This window comes from Hypanus sabinus, chromosome 11 (genome assembly GCF_030144855.1).
Source record: "Hypanus sabinus isolate sHypSab1 chromosome 11, sHypSab1.hap1, whole genome shotgun sequence".
NCBI classification, from domain to species: Eukaryota; Metazoa; Chordata; class Chondrichthyes; order Myliobatiformes; family Dasyatidae; genus Hypanus; species Hypanus sabinus.
In genome coordinates, this window is record NC_082716.1 from 56,212,652 (window position 1) to 56,228,604 (window position 15,953).

Below are 15,953 nucleotides of genomic sequence, written 5' to 3' on the forward strand. Positions count from 1 at the left end.
ACAGCTTTTCTAATAAGCTTCTGCATTATTATTGCTTGGAGTAGTGGCACAGCTGGATATATTAGCAATCTCTCACTAATCAGTGAGTCAGCGTTCATCCAACCATGCACTTTTTATTTGCACTTGTTCCCTTGTACCTCCCAGGGTGAAATTCTTTGCAGTTCAGAGACAATGGTGACAATTGCCGACACATTGCCTTAAAAATATTTTTAGCAAGTGCCCCGCATTTTCCATAAGTTTATTAGAGAATTCTTTTAAATTGAATTAGAAATGGATGTTCAAGCTATGGGGTGTCTAGTTGATTAACAAAGTCAAAGTCTCTTTCCTTTCCACCTCTGATCCCCTGATGAGAACTGGCTTATGGACATTCAGATTCCTCCTCCTAAAGTCAATAATCAACTCCTTGGTGTTGCTGATGTTGATTGAAAGGTTGTTGTTGTGGCACCCATGCAGCCAGACTTTCAATCTCCCTTCTATATGCTGATTCATCACCACCATTGATGTGGCCAACAATAGTGATATCATCAGCAAGCAGAAATATGGCATTGGAGCTGTACTATAGCCTCACAGCCATAAGTATAAAGCATGTAGAGCAGGGGGCTAAGCACACAGCCTTGTGGTGCACCTGTGCTGATGGAGATTGTGGAGGAGATGCTACCAATCTGAAATTACTGGGGTCTGTAAGTGAAGAAATCGAGGATCCAGTTGCACAAGAATGTATTGAGGCCTAGCTCTTGAAGCGTATTGATCAATTTTGAGGGGATGATAGTATTGAATGCCAAGCTATAGTCAATAAAGAGAATCCTGATGTATGCATCTTTGCTGTCCAGATGTTCCAGGGTTGAGTAAAGAACTAATAAGATAGTCTGCTGTTAACCTGTTATGAGGGTAGGCAAAATGGAACAGCTGCAAGTCTCTTATTGGGCAGGAGTTGATACGTCTCATCACCAACCTGTCAAAGCACTTTGTTACCGCAGATGTAGGTGCTACTGAATGATTATCGTTTAGACAGGCTATCATGTACTTCATAGGCACAGGTGTGATTGAAGCCTGCTTGAAGCAGGTGGATACCTCAGACTGTCAAAACAAGAAGTTATGGCTATCAGTGAACATTCCAGCCAGTTGATCAGTGTAAGTCATTAGTTCTCAGCCAGGTACCCCGTCTGGCTGGATGCTTTCCATTGGTTCACCTTCCTTTTAGGATGCCCTCACATCGGCCTCAGAGACTGAAATCACGGTTATCAGGGTCTGTGGGAGTTTGTAAAGTTGCCTCGTGATTTGATGGTTGAGGTGAGCAAAAAAGGCACTGAATTCATCTGGGAGTTGAGCCTTGTCTCTGTCACTTGGTTTCACTTTTTAGGAGGTGAACACATTCAAACTCTGCCACAGCTGTTGAACATCCCTTAATGATTCAAGTTTGGTTCAGAATTGGCATTTCACAAGTGATGGTTTTCCAGAGGTTGTTACTGGACCTCTTGTATTTTACTTGGTTGCCAGTCCTGAATGCCACTGATCAGGCTGTCTGCAGGTTGCAGGTCGTGTGTTCATCCAAGGCTTCTCGTTGGAGAAGACTGAATGAATTTGTGGCGACAAACCTGTCTATGACTGTTTTTGTAAGGTCCGTGATGACTGTGATGTTTTTGTTCAGATCCTCTGAGTACTTGAACGTGGCCCACTCTACCAACTGGAAGAAATACCATAGCCACACCTCTGATCACCTCGGTTGTCCTTACATCTGGAGCCTCTGCCTGTATGGAGGCAGGAGGAGGGGAGCTAAATGATCAGATTTCCAGAAATGTGGTCTGGGCAAGGAATGGTAGGCATTCCTAATTGTAGTATCACAATGGTTGAGTGTGTTGGGACTTCCTGGTGCTGCAGATAATATGTTGGAGTATTAGGCAGAAGTTTCTACAAAAAAGCCTGATTGAAGTTCTACAATGATTTGAAAGGTGTCATGGTAGGCATTGTTTGTTGATCAATACTTCGAGTGCCTGATCAACAGCTGCTTTTGGCGGTATGTAAACTGTGGTCAGGGTCATGGAGGAGACCCCTTTTGGGAAGTAGAACGGATGGAACTTAATTGTTGTGTTCCAGATTGGGGGAACAAGAAAACAATGAAGAGTTTATCATGAAGCACAGACCCTCATATTTTACCTTCTCCGAGTGAACAATCCAGTCCATCCTGTGTATCAAGAAGCTCTTTAATCTTACCAACAAATCTATCTTGTCCGGAGTGAGCCATGTCTCTGAAATAGAGAATGCAGCTCTCCCTCATTTCCCTTTGATACAGCAATCTTGCCTTTGGATCTTTAATCTTCTCCAGTGACTGTGTATTTGCTAACAAGATGTTGAGTAGAGGAAGTTTCACGCCTCACTGTTTTAATCTGACTGGGAGTCTGCCCTTCCTCCCTCTCTTTAAGATGCTGTACCTGTATGCTTGTGAGTTAAGTCTGCTGAGTTCTTCAGAAAATCATGAAATTGCTAGTTAAGTCAATTAAAAAATAAGTTGAAGGGAGATTACAGACTGCAGATTGAGAGTAGTTCAGACAAAGTATATTTGGAAGTTTTGTTTTAACTGCCTACAACAAGGCACCAACTTGCCACCACCCTTTCAGATATAAATATTCAAGTATAAACTTAAACAAAACCCTTGCCCTCATGCCGGTTTCTCCTCCCACAATAACCTTGGCAATTAACCTTGGATTTCGTCATTTAAATTGTTTCAGAAAGTATATTTTAAATAGCCTGATGGTTATAACTGCTTTGACTATATAGAAAATAATAATCTCATTGAGGTGAATTGAGGTTCACAGTCACGTAAAAAAATTACTTTTTAAAAGATCTGCGGAGCTGCAGTTAAGTCCATGCAGATAATGAAATGTAGCTTTGATAAAAACCCCAGTATACTGTTGAAAACAAAGACATTGATACTAAGTTTCTTCATTGGGTTGTAGATGAGTTCTCAGTTGTGGACAACCTCTGTGTTTCTCTCTTATTTGCTTTCTTCTGATATTCTAACACTCCATGGGAACTCTTCCTTGTCTCTCATTACTCCTTTTTTGAAGTGATGCTAACAGGAAGCAGTGATGATAACTAGGTGTCCGCCTTGCTGCACATTTATGTTGCGACTGCCTTTAAAACATTGCTCCCCTTTTATCATTGGCCATCTGTTCCATTGAGAAGCATGTAAGGTAGAATATATTGGATGGGAAATTTGAGCATTGGTTTAGAGATGTGCTTGTCCTTATTTTGGGTAATGGATTACACAAATATGGGCCATATTCTCAGTCATAGTAGCTGACTTCTTCCGCTGGTAATGATTTTGCTGACTGTATTTTGAATTTTAGCCTGATTTGAGTAATGGCCCCAGCTTTCAAGGGAAGAACAGCTATGACAACACAATTCCCATTGTAATAACTCATTGCACTTGTTCTCACTGGTATTATTCCCTCTTAAGAGCTGCTTCATGGTGGTTTTGCTTCTCTGTCATATTGACTATTGTCTGCAGTTTTCAGCCATGCTTATTCTGACCCAATGGTTTGTATAAAATAAAGAAGGGTTTTTTATTAGAAAATTCATGCCTAGCCTGCTCCATTTGCTGCATTGAAGTTTATGAATTTACCAGTTGTAGTCAGACTTGAAATACTATGCATTACACCATATTTTCTAAGGTTAATATTGTATTTTATGCATAGACGTTTAATGTAGTTAGTCAAAGTAATGTATGCAGGACAGTATTAACCTTTTTGGTCATGAGCGTTTTGCGTTCTTTTTGAAATAAACAAAAAATGGTGGTAACACTTACAAGAACACAAGAAATAGGAGCAGGAGTAGGTCCATTGAGCCTGTCCCACCATTCAATAAGATCATGGCTGATCTTTCTGTAAAATCAGCTCCATCTACCTGCATTTTCCCCATAACCCTTAATTTCCATACTATGTAAAAATCTACCTAACTGTATCTTAAATATATTTAGTGATGAAGCCTCAACTGCTTCCCTGGGCGGAGAATTCTACAGATTCACCACTCTCTGGGGAAAAACAGTTTCTCCTCATTTCTGTCCTAAATCTTCTCCCCTGAACCTTGAGGCAATGTCCCCTAGTTCTAGTCTCACCTACTAATGGAAACAACTTTCGTACTTCTATCTTATCTATCTCTTTCAAAAGTTTGTATGTTTCTTTAAGATCCCCTCTCATTCTACTGAATTCCAGAGAGTATAGTCCCAGGCGACTCAATCTCTCTTCATAAGTTAACCCCTTCATCCCTGGTGTCTGGTGAACATCCTCTGCACTGCCTCCAAAGCTAGTATATCCTTCCTCAAGTATGGAGACCAGAACTGCACACAGTACTCTAGGTGTGGCCTCACCAGTACCCTGTATAGTTGCAGTATGACCTCCCTGCTCTTGAATTCAATCCCCCTAGCAATGAAGGCCAACATTCACTTTGCCTTCTTAATAACCTGTTGTACCTCCAAGCCAGCTTTTTGTGATTCATGCACAAGCACTCCCAAGTCCCTCTGCACAACAGCATGCTGCAATCTTTCACCATTTAAATAATAATCTGCTCTTCTATTATTCCTTCCAAAGTGGATGATTGCATTTACTAACGTATTCCATCTGCCAGATCTTGGCCCACTCACTTAACCTATCTATATCCCTGGGCAGACTCTCCATATCCTCTGTACAATTTGCTTTTCCACTCAGTTTAGTGTCATAAGTAAATTTTGCCAAGATTTACAGCACTGACTCCTGTGGCACCCTATTCACCTCTGACTGCCAACTGGAGAAACACCCATTTATACTGATTCTCTGCCTTCTATTGGTTAAACAATCCATTATCCATGCCAGTACACTTCCTCTGACTCCATGCAACCGTATCTTATTTGTAAGTCTCTTGTGCAGCACCTTATCGAACACCTTCTGGAAATCTCAGTCTATGACATCCACCTGTTCCCCTCTATCCACTGCACTCATTATGTCCTCAAAGAACTCCTGTAAATTTGTCAAACAAGACCTGCCCTTTCTGAATCCATGCTCCATCTGTCTAATGGAACCATTCCTTCTTAAATGTTTCACTATTTCTTCCTTAATGACAGCTTCAAGCATTTTCCTGACTACAGATGTTAAGCTAACTGGCCTATAGTTGCCTATCTTTTGCCTACATCCTTTCTAAAAAGTGGCATGACATTTGCAGTCTTCAATCTGCTGGGACCTGCCCAGAGTCTAGAGAATTTTAGTAAATGATTATCATCACATCTACTATAACCTCCGCCAGTTCCCTCAGCACCCTGGGATGCAGCCCATCAAGACCAGGGGACTTATCTACCTTCAGGCCCTCTAGTTTGCTCATCACTATCTCTTTAGTGACAATGATTTTATTGAGGTCCTCACCTTCCATTTCGTCCATAACATTATTCTTTGGCACATTAGACATATCCTCCACTGTGAAGACTGACACAAAATAGTCGTTCTATGCCTCAGCCATTTCCTTATCACCCAAATTCAAATTTCCCCTTATCATCTTCCAAGGGACCCACGTTGACTTTAACCACCCTCTTCCGCTTTATATATTTATAAAAACTTATGCTATCTGTTTTTATATTTTGTGCTCATTTCCTTTCATGCTCTATCTTCCCTTTCCTTATTTCTTGTTTAGTTGTTCTTTGTTGCTTTTTAAAGTTTTTCCAATCCTCTAGTCTCCCACGAATCTTTGCGACTTTGTACACATGAGCTTTTAATTTGATACTATCTTTCATTTCCATAGTTATCCAAGGCTGGCTCTCCCCACACTTACTGTCCTTACTTGTGACTGGAATATACTTTTGTTGAACACTGTGAAAATTCTCTTTGGAAGTATTCCACTGTTCCTCAACAGTCCTGCCAAATAACCTGTGCTCCCAATCCACATTAGCCAACTCCTCCCTCATCCTGTTGTAGTCTCCTTTGTTGAAGCAAAATACACTAGTTTTAGATCTAACTATTTCATCCTTAATCTGTATGCGAAATTCAATCATACTATGATCACTCTTTTCAAGAGGATCCCTAACTACAAGATCGTTAATCTTACCTGTCTCATTGCACAGGACTAGATCTATGATAGCATTTTCCCTTGTAGGTTCACTAACATGATGCTCAAGCAAGCCATTGCGGATGCATTCTATGAAGTCCTCCTCAAGGCTTCCTTGACCAACCTGATTCACCCAATCTGTGTGGAAGTTAAAATCCCCCATGACAACTGCCGTTCCGTTCTTACAAGTGTCAGTTATTTCTTGATTAATTGTCTCTGCCACTGCAATATTTTTATTAGGTGGCCTATAGACAACTTCCACCAGTGATTTTTATTTTCCCTTTACTATTCTTAATCTCTACCCAGATGGACCCAGCATTCTGCTCCATAGATCTTGTATCGTCTCTCACAATCGCCCTCATCTCATCCTTAATTAAGGACGCCACCCCAACTCCTCTGCCTTCCTGCCTATCTTTCCGTATTGCCTGATACCCTTGGATATTTAATTCCCAGTCATCTCCACCTTGCAACCAGGTTTCTGTAATGGCCACTAAATCATATACCTTGGTTTCCAATTGAGTACCTAATAAAGGTTATTCAGAAAGGCTTGTCCAAATGCAATTAAAACTTGAGCAAAGTGGGGAATTTTAAAAAAGGCAAACTTGTATTTTAAATGCTTATTTATCAACCCACACCGTATAATTAACCTGTTAAAAAAGGTAGTTATTTCAAACGTTAGGTTATTATGAAGGATACTTGAAGGGCAGACATAGCCCACTGTAATTTTGTAGATTAGTTAATGTAATTATGAATACAAAAACAGTGTTGCTTTAATGGATGACACCACCTAAGAGTTTTGTTTTTTGGAGGTTTTTGATTTTCTTTCAAGGCATGTGGTAGAAGTTGTACCAGTGTCACAAGAACAAGTGTGTTGAGAACGTAGAGCAATAGGTAATCTTCTGAAAGAATCCATAAAATTAAATGAGTTAAATTTTCTTTTTAAGTATATTGTGCCTTTTATTAATCATATAAGTATTGTCCTGCACTTTCCCAGTATTCTTGTATTTCTCTGCTTCATATATATTTTAACTGATATATTGATTTATTTCAAGCAAGCCCTATGACAAACTTGTCCAGGCTGCAGTAACTTTCTGTCTGGAGATTTATGCTAACTATTTTACTTACTTCAGCTGGATCCTAGAACAAAGCATGGAAACGGGCTCGTCAAGCCAAGTGGCCCTTGCTGACTACAACACCCTTCCTTCCAGTCCCAGTTGCCTTGATTCAGGGCCATAACCTTCCAAATGCTTCCCCTCCTTGTACCTGATCAAATGCCTCTTTTGTTGCATTTGTACCTACCTTGATCACACACTCTTGCAGCTCTTTCCAGGCCCTCACTATTGGCTGTGTAAAGAAGTTACCCTTCCGGTCCCTTTTTAAAGTTCTCCCCACTTATCTTGTATCTGAGTCTTCTAATTTTGGCCTCCACAATGCTGGGGGAAAATTATGGCCATCTTCCTTATCCATATTTCGCATGGTTTTGTAAACTTCATGTGATCACCCCTTGCTCCTGTGCTGCATTATGATCTCCCTTTCCCTTTTACTGGGCTCTACGGTCCAGGCAGTATTCTTGTAAATCTCTTCCACATCATCTCCAGTTAGACGATGCCTTTCCAATAACGGGTGACCAATACTGTGCACAGTACTCCAAGTGACACCTCACCAAAGATTTGTGTAGCTGCAATATAATGTCCCAACTCAGACTTGATGCTCTGAGTGATAAAGGCCAGAATGCTGAACAACGCCTTCACCACCCTGTCTTCTCGAACAACTGCTTTCCGTGAACTCTGCATATACTCTGTTTCTCAACATGTGTCAGTGCCCTACCATACGTCCTACCCTGATTAGAATGTCAAAAATGCCCGAGACTATCCAAGTTGAAATTAATTTGCTGTTTATCATTTCATTTCACTAAATGATTAAGGTATGTCTAATTCAGTGTCATCATCAGACTTGCTATTCATGCCATTTACATTCATATAAAATCATTTACATATAATGGTTAATATAGGTTTCAACACTGATCCCTGGGGCACCCTACTGGTGACAGGCCTCCAGTTAGCAAATCTGCCTTCAACCATCTTCTGCTTTGTATCAACAAACTAATTTTGAATCCAGCTCACTCATTTCCCTATTAGAAAGTGTAACATTATTATCTTAATTTGTGACTTGTAAATGGTGTAAAGGCTTTGGGCTGACGTGTTACTTGTGGTAGTCTGGCCTGTAGCTATAGAATCTGAGGCTGGTCCAGTTGGAGTTTTTTGTTAATGGGGAGTCCCACAATGTTAATAAATAGGGCTTGGAGATTCCTGAACAGTTGAATGTTCAGAGTGGATGTTCAGAGTGGGTGTTCAGGCCATTTAAATTAGACATGGACATTGCCTGGCAGTTATGTGGCTGAATCATTATTTATCTGCCTGTGTTGGAATGTTGTTTTCCTGCATGCAAGTATAGAGTGGCTCATTTGTTGAGGTGCTGCAAGTTGAACTAAGATGGTGCAGTCATCAGTAACGTTTCCATTTTTAACCTTGTGATGGAAGAAAGATTAATGAAGCAGCCGAAGATGGTTAGGCTTAGGATACTCCTGTGAGAAACTACTTCAGTAATGCCCTCAAGCTGGGACAATTGACCTCTATCCACCATTACATCTTCTTTGGTGCAATTTATTCCAAACATCTGGAGTGTATTTTTCCTTTGACGTTTAATTTCGGTTTTATATGAGCTTAATGCCGCTCTTGGTCAAGTGTTTCCTTCATGAGAGGAGGCCACTGTTCCCTGTAAACTACATGAGTGAGTGTCATGCAGTAACTGAAAGGCTCCCGCAGACATAGCCTTTGTTGCTGCACAGCTGGAATTTTCTTTTGTATGATATAATTTTGAAATCTATTCATATAATTGTGAAATACCCTGAAATAACATTAATGAATGAATCCATAAACTATTAAAATAATAAATGTTATACAATCTTGGAAAGATTTGTGCTTCAACGTATTTACATTGTCAGTATTTCAAGTTGCAACACTGTTACAAATTGTAACAATAAATTGTTCTATTTCATTATACAGTTCAATTAAATAAAATGAGAAGTGATTTTTCATTTTAATTCTCAATATTCATAGTATGCTTATTACAAAAAAAATTTTAAGGGAATGCAGGCCATGTATCAAATTACTACTCAGTGCAATGGTTGGTCCACACTGCAGTTTTAAAGTAAGTAAATTAGAGGGAACAAGGAAAAGTGGCACTCTTGCCAGAGCTGGAATTCAGCTTTTTGTTGGACGTTTGGATCAGGGTCCAAGGAATAGAGTGGAGTGATCCTGGCAGAATGCCAAATCCATAATTGGTGAGCTGAGGATCTTGAGGAATAAATGCTGCTTGATATTACTGTCAATGAAACTTTCCATTGTTTAGCAATTGCAAGTAAACAGAAAGATGGCTTTCTGGTTTGAAAGTATCCTGCTTAAAGGCAAAAGAGAATGCAGATGATGGAATCTGGAACAAAAAATTGCTAGAAGATTTTTGATGGGTTTAGCAGCATCAACGGAGGCAAGGGATGTGGAATGTTTTGGGTTTAACCCTGCATCAAGACTGAAGGGAAGAGCAAAGATTTTGCCATTAACTTGCTGTTGGGTGGGTGGGTAGCAAGTGATAGGGGAAACCAGATAGGGAAGGGATGATGGACTGATAGAACCAAGGGTAGGGAGGGAATGGGAACAGATACAGGAGAAAACTAGTTTGGTGGATTAATATGTGCTAGGGGAGAACATGGAATGTGACCTAGACCAGGATAATGTTTTCCTATGCTTCCTGCAGTACCCAACCTGGTCCAGGGCAATTTCGATCAGGGCTCCCCATTTTTATTTCTTTTAAAGACCGCAGCTTTCCTGTGTTGGCGACTAAGGTGTTTGGTGTACCCTGACTACTCACAGGAGGAAATGTGCATTCTAATAGCAAACTGTCCCTTTCTCACAAATGAGTGGTCTTGGGTTTGGGACTGATCAGCTACCAGGGCTGAATTCCTTTCTGTCGTATAACAAAACCAAGGTTTAGCCATCTCAATGGAACCTCTAAATATCTGTCATCACCAATAATAAAAGTAACTGGAATCAGAACATGTGCGCTTAGGACTTAAACTTTATTTTACTTTTGCACATGGAGAACAGCATGGGCCCTTTCACCAAACTGTTCTGAGTTCTGTTAGAGACATTAAATTTTTGTACAGAATTGGCTAGCAGTTACAGATATTGACCAAATGGCAAACTGTATGTTTGAGTTCCTTACTCGCAAGAACAAAAAGGGTACAGAGGAGATTTACCAGGATGCTGCCTGGTTTAGAGAGTATGGATTATGATCAGAGATTAAGGGAGCTAGGGCTTTACTCTTTGGAGAGGAGGATGATGAGAGGAGACATGATAGAGGTGTATAAGATATTAAGAAGAATAGACAGAGTGGACAGCCAGTGCCTCTTCCCCAGGGCACCACTGCTCAGTACAAGAGGACATGGCTTTAAGGTAAGGGGAGGGAAGTTCAAGGAGGATATTAGAGGAAGGTTTTTCACTCAGAGTGGTTGGTGCGTGGAATGGACTGCCTGAGTCAGTGGTGGAGGCAGATACACTAGTGAAGTTTAAGAGACTACTAGACACGTATATGGAGGAATATAAGGTGGAGGGTTATATGGGAGGCAGGGTTTGAGGGTCGGCACAACATTGTGGGCCGAAGGGCCTGTAATGTGCTGTACAATTCTATGTTGTAAATGTAGAGTTCTCCTACCTTGCCCTATGTGACTAGATTGGGTTGAGTTGCTGTCTTGCGTAACTTTTACTTTTTCATCTTTTGGTAGAATTTTCCTGCTCTACTTTTACTTCTCCCACACATCAGGCTGAGCTTGAATCCTGTTGCATCACAGTAATGTCACAATAAAACCTATTGCAACAACAGTTACCAGGAAAACAGCATGACACATTGTTCGGCCATGTGCAGATTGTCTTAAATCTAACAGTTGACATTCACAACAGAGGTGTTTAAAAATCAATAGAAACTATAAGCTGATGACCAATGATACTTTGAAGTTTGAAAAGCAATTGTCCCTTAGTTGGTGTGTGTGCTTGGATCACTTTTCTCTTCTGAAGTGAGCGGGAGTGGCTCTGGCAGTCTTATTTCAAAGATCTCCCTTGTCAGGGTTTGACTGCACACCTGAACACTCTTGAGTTACCACAACTCTCATATTATGACCAAGATACAGGATTTCCTATTTACCATTTCATTGCAGATTCCATGTGATTTAATTTTCTGGACCAGACTACCATGAGCACCTTGCCAAATGCTTTAGTGGTCCATATAGGCAATATCCACTGCCGTACGCCCAATAATCATCTTCGTCATCACCTCAAAAAAAGAACAAACAGATTTGTGAGACTCGATGTCTGTAATGTAAAGCCATGCCAACTATCTGTAATGTGTTTGTGCTTTTCAGAATCTGAGTAAATCCTGGCCCTAAGAGTCTTCTGTTTTCTTACTACTAATTAAGGTTGGAATTTCCTGGTTTATCCTTGTCTTTGAATAAAGGAGCAGTGAAATAATGGTTTTACAGGGAAGGTGGTAGAAGCAGATGTGATTAGTTATTGGCATTGTGGTCAGTGTGGATATTATGGGCTGAAGGATCTGTTTCTGTTCTGCATTCCTTCTAGACCACCCAGATCTGTTTATTCTTACTGTCGTATCATTCCTTTGTAGGAAATGGGAAAGTATGGACTACTTTATTACAATGCCCTCTTTATGATTTTGCCTTCTGTGGTCATTGCATATGTTACAGGAGATCTGCAGAAGGTAAGCCTTTTATTGCATTATTTATGCCATTTTTCAGAACATTACTGTTTAATTTCTCATCAATGTTCCTTCTGCACATGTCAAAATAGACATTATTTCCCATTAGTCTGTCCCCACCTCCTGTGCATTCTTCCTCTTTAACCCACTTTCCACACTAGCTAGCCACATCACTGTGTTGTAGTTCCCAGAGCAAATACTTAAAATTATGCACCTTGTTGTAAAACTCATCATTGCACAAAAATACCTGATACTGCTATTAATAGTGTACCCGTCAAGGACACCCAAATGCTATATTGTGTGCTCCTGAGTACTATTTGTTGGGTAGAATTTAAGATCTCAACAGACACATTGCTTGTGCTGAGTGCAGTGGTTCATTATTGGAAGCAAGCCATTGTAGTTTACAGGTTGGGATGTCCACGTGAGCAGAAAAGTGCTTAATGTTATAAATTGTCCAAAATGAAAAAGTGCTCTTAATCAATTATCCAATGACCAAAAGGGACGTCTCAGTCCATAAATATACAAATTGTTAGCTGAAAGCAGTGGAAGATGGAAATAAACCATTGGAATGAGCTGTAAGTGACCAAGAATATCTCTGGACATGAATCACCTCACTCAATACAAATCCTGTATCATCACCCCATCCTAACGCAAGATGGACAGTTCTGTCTCATCTTACATGTACTGTCACAGCTTGTATCTAAGTTAGCATACTATGTTACTAATGTTGGTATATTTTTAAATGGTCACATGGTTGGGTCTAGCTTTCAAATGTTTCTACTGAAGCAACTCAACATGGGTGTGGATTTCTTCCTGCTACAGAGAAACCAAACTCAAAACAGGATTCTCCTGCAGATCTTGTAGGGCATTGAAAAGCATTAATGAACATTAGCATTGTTTACCAAATGTTGTTCAATATTGCAGGATCAGTCTATAATGCTTGGCTTCTTTCCTGTATTACAAATGCTTCTTTTCTCGCTTTTTTTAATCCTTTCCTCCAGCTAGTGTAACAAAATTAAAGTTTTTGGCCACAAGAGTTTCATTAGGTGACATACGGTTAGCACAACTCTTACAGTACCAGCAGCCCAGGTTCATTTGTTCTGCAGTTTATAAGGAGTTTGTATGTTTTCCCCATGACCACATGGATTTATTCCAGTGCTCCGGTTTTCTCCCACATTCCAAAGATGTACGGGTTAGGGTTAGTAAATTGTGGGTTTGCTACATTGGTGCTGGAAGCACGGTGACACTCGTGGACTAAGCCCAGAACACATTCAGACTGTTGGTCATTGAAACAAAGAACACATGTGTTCTTTGTTTCACTATATGTTTCGACACAAAGCTAATCTTAAATCTTAATTTTAAGGATTAAAACCATATGGCCAGCAGCTTTGCTACTTTTCCCATGGTACAAAATCAAACTTGGATGTTCACTCTCCCACCAACCCCTATCCCCAAACTTGAATCATCTCCAGATACTCCCACACTGATCCCTTCTACAAGCTTGTTTTATGAAATGTAGCTTTTGTGCTCCCTGTTCTCATTAAGTAGCTGTCTATTCAATTTGTTTTCCTAGTACTCTCCTTGTTCCGCCCCACTTCCTGGACACCCACTCTGGTCTTCTGTTTGCACTGCATCTTCAGAAATCCAAACACACAGCTCTCCACTCTCCACTCTAATCCTAACCTCACCATCAACCCGCAGATGAGGGGATGCTGTAATAGCAACACACACAAAATGCTAGTAGAACGCAGCAGGCAAGCAGCATCTGTAGTAAGAAGTACAGTGGACGTTTCAGGCCGAGACCCTTTGTCAGGACCAACTGAAAGAAGAGATAGTAAGAGATGTGAGAGGGGGAGGGGGAAATCCGAAATGATAGGGAGAAGACAGGAGGGGGAGGGATGAAGCCAGGAGCTTGAAAGTTGATTGGTACAGGGGATACACAGCTGGAGAAGGGAAAGGATCATGGGACGGGAGGCCTAGGGAGAAAGGTTAAATAAATAAGGGATGGGGTAAGAAGGGGAGGAGAGGCATTAACGGAAGGTAGAGAAATCAGTGTTGATGCCATCAGGTTGAAGGCTACCCAGATGGAATATAAGGTGTTGTTCCTCCAACCTGAGTGTGGCTTCATCTTGACAGTAGAGGAGGCCATGGATAGACATATAAGAATGGGAATGGGACGTGGAATTAAAATGTGCGTCCACTGGGAGATCCTGCTTTCTCTGGCGGACAGAGCATAAATGTTCAGCGAAATGGTTTCCCAGTCTGCATCGCGTCTCACCAATATATAGAAGGCCACACCAAACGCAGTATATCACTCCAGCTGACTCACAGGTGAATTGTTACCTCACCTGGAAGGACTGTCTGGGGCCCTGAATGGTGGTGAGGGTGGAAGTGTAAGGGCAGGTGTAACACTTGTTCCACTTACAAAGATAAGTGCCAGGAGGCAGATCAGTGGGAAGGGATGGGGGGGATGAATAGACAAGGGAGTCATGTAGGGAGCAATCCCTGCGGAAAGTAGGGGGGGGGGGGAAGATGTGCTTGGTGGTGGGAAACTCAGTCCTTCCAGGTGAGGCGACACTTCACCTGTGAGTTGGCTGATGTGATATACTGCGTTCCGTGCTCCTGGTGCGGCATTCTATGTATTGGTGCCTGGCCTGCTATGTTCTGCCAGCATTTTGTGTGTGTGGCTTGAATTTCCAGCATCTGCAGATTTCCATGTGGATGCTGTAATAGTCTACCTTGCTAAGGCCTGGCAACATCTCTTACTTGCACCTTGAACTGGACCCCACTAAGGAGCACTAGGCCACTGTCTCCCACACTTTCACTGACGTTGTCAACTCTGGGGATCTCTCATTCACTGCCACAAACCGCCTAGTTCCCTCATCCTGCACCTCCTGTTTCTATCTCCTACCCAAGATCCACAAGTATGCCCGTCCAGGTAGACCTAATTGTTTCTACTTGTGCCTGCTCCACTGATCTTGTACCTGCATACCTTGACTCAGTTTTATCCCCCCCTGGTTCAGTCCCTTCCTACCTATGTCCATGACATTTTACACACTTTTGATCTTTTCAATGACTTCAAGTTCCCTAGCCTCGATAATAGGATGTTCAGTTCCTATAAATCTCCATTTCCCCCACCAGGAAGTCTCAAAGCTCTTTGTTTCTTTATGGACACCAGACCCAGTAGTTCCCCTCCACTACCACTCTCTTCCGTCTGGTGGAACTTGGCCTCGCTCTTAATAATTTCTCCTTTGACTCCTTCCACTTCTTCCAAACAAAAGGTGTAGTCATACACCAGTATCACTCCCCACTTTCCTTGTGCTGTATCGACAACTGCATTGGTGCTGCTTCCTGCCCATGCTGAGCTCGTCGACTTTATCAGCTTTATCTCCAACTTCCACCCTGCCCTCAAATTTACCTGGTCCATTTCTAATACCTCCCTCCCCTTCCTCAGTCTCTGTCTCTGGAGACAATTTATCTACTGATGTCTATTATAAACCCACTGACACTCTCAACTACCTGGACTGCAGTGTACTTCTTCCCACCCTGTGACTTGCAAAAATGCCATCCCCTTCTCTCCATTCCTCCGTGTCCACAGCATGTACTCTCTGGATGAGGGTTTTCATTCTAGAACTAAGGAGATGTCATCTTCCTTCAAAGAAAGGGGCTTCCCTTCCTCCTCCATCAATGCTGCCCTCAACTGCATCTCTTCCATTTCATGCACATTTGCCCTCACCCAATCCTCCCTCAACCCCAGATGGGATAGGGTTCCTCTTGTCCTCACCTACTGCACCACCAATCTCTGCGTGCAGCACATAATTCTCCATAACTTCTGACATTTCCAGTGAGATTTCACCTCCAAGCAAATCTTGTCACACCCCTGCTTTCTGCTTTCCACAGGGATTGCACCTTACATGACTCCCTTGGTCGTTCGTTCCTCACTGATCTCCTTCTTGGTAATTATCCTTGCAAGCGGAACAAGTGCTACACCTTCCCCTACACCTCCTTCCTCATTATCTTTCAGGGCCCCAAACTGTCCTTCCAGGTGAGGTGACACTTCATCA

General features: G+C 41.6%; 1 protein-coding gene across 1 annotated transcript in view; it reads left to right on the forward strand.

The window, feature by feature from the left end:
- slc35d1a (solute carrier family 35 member D1a) overlaps window positions 1-15,953 on the forward strand; it is a 51,001-nt gene that overhangs the window by 14,984 nt on the left and 20,064 nt on the right. The window contains exon 8 of the mRNA XM_059984371.1: window positions 11,800-11,892. Coding sequence (XP_059840354.1) covers window positions 11,800-11,892 — 93 coding nt within the window. The remainder of the gene's footprint in view (window positions 1-11,799; window positions 11,893-15,953) is intronic.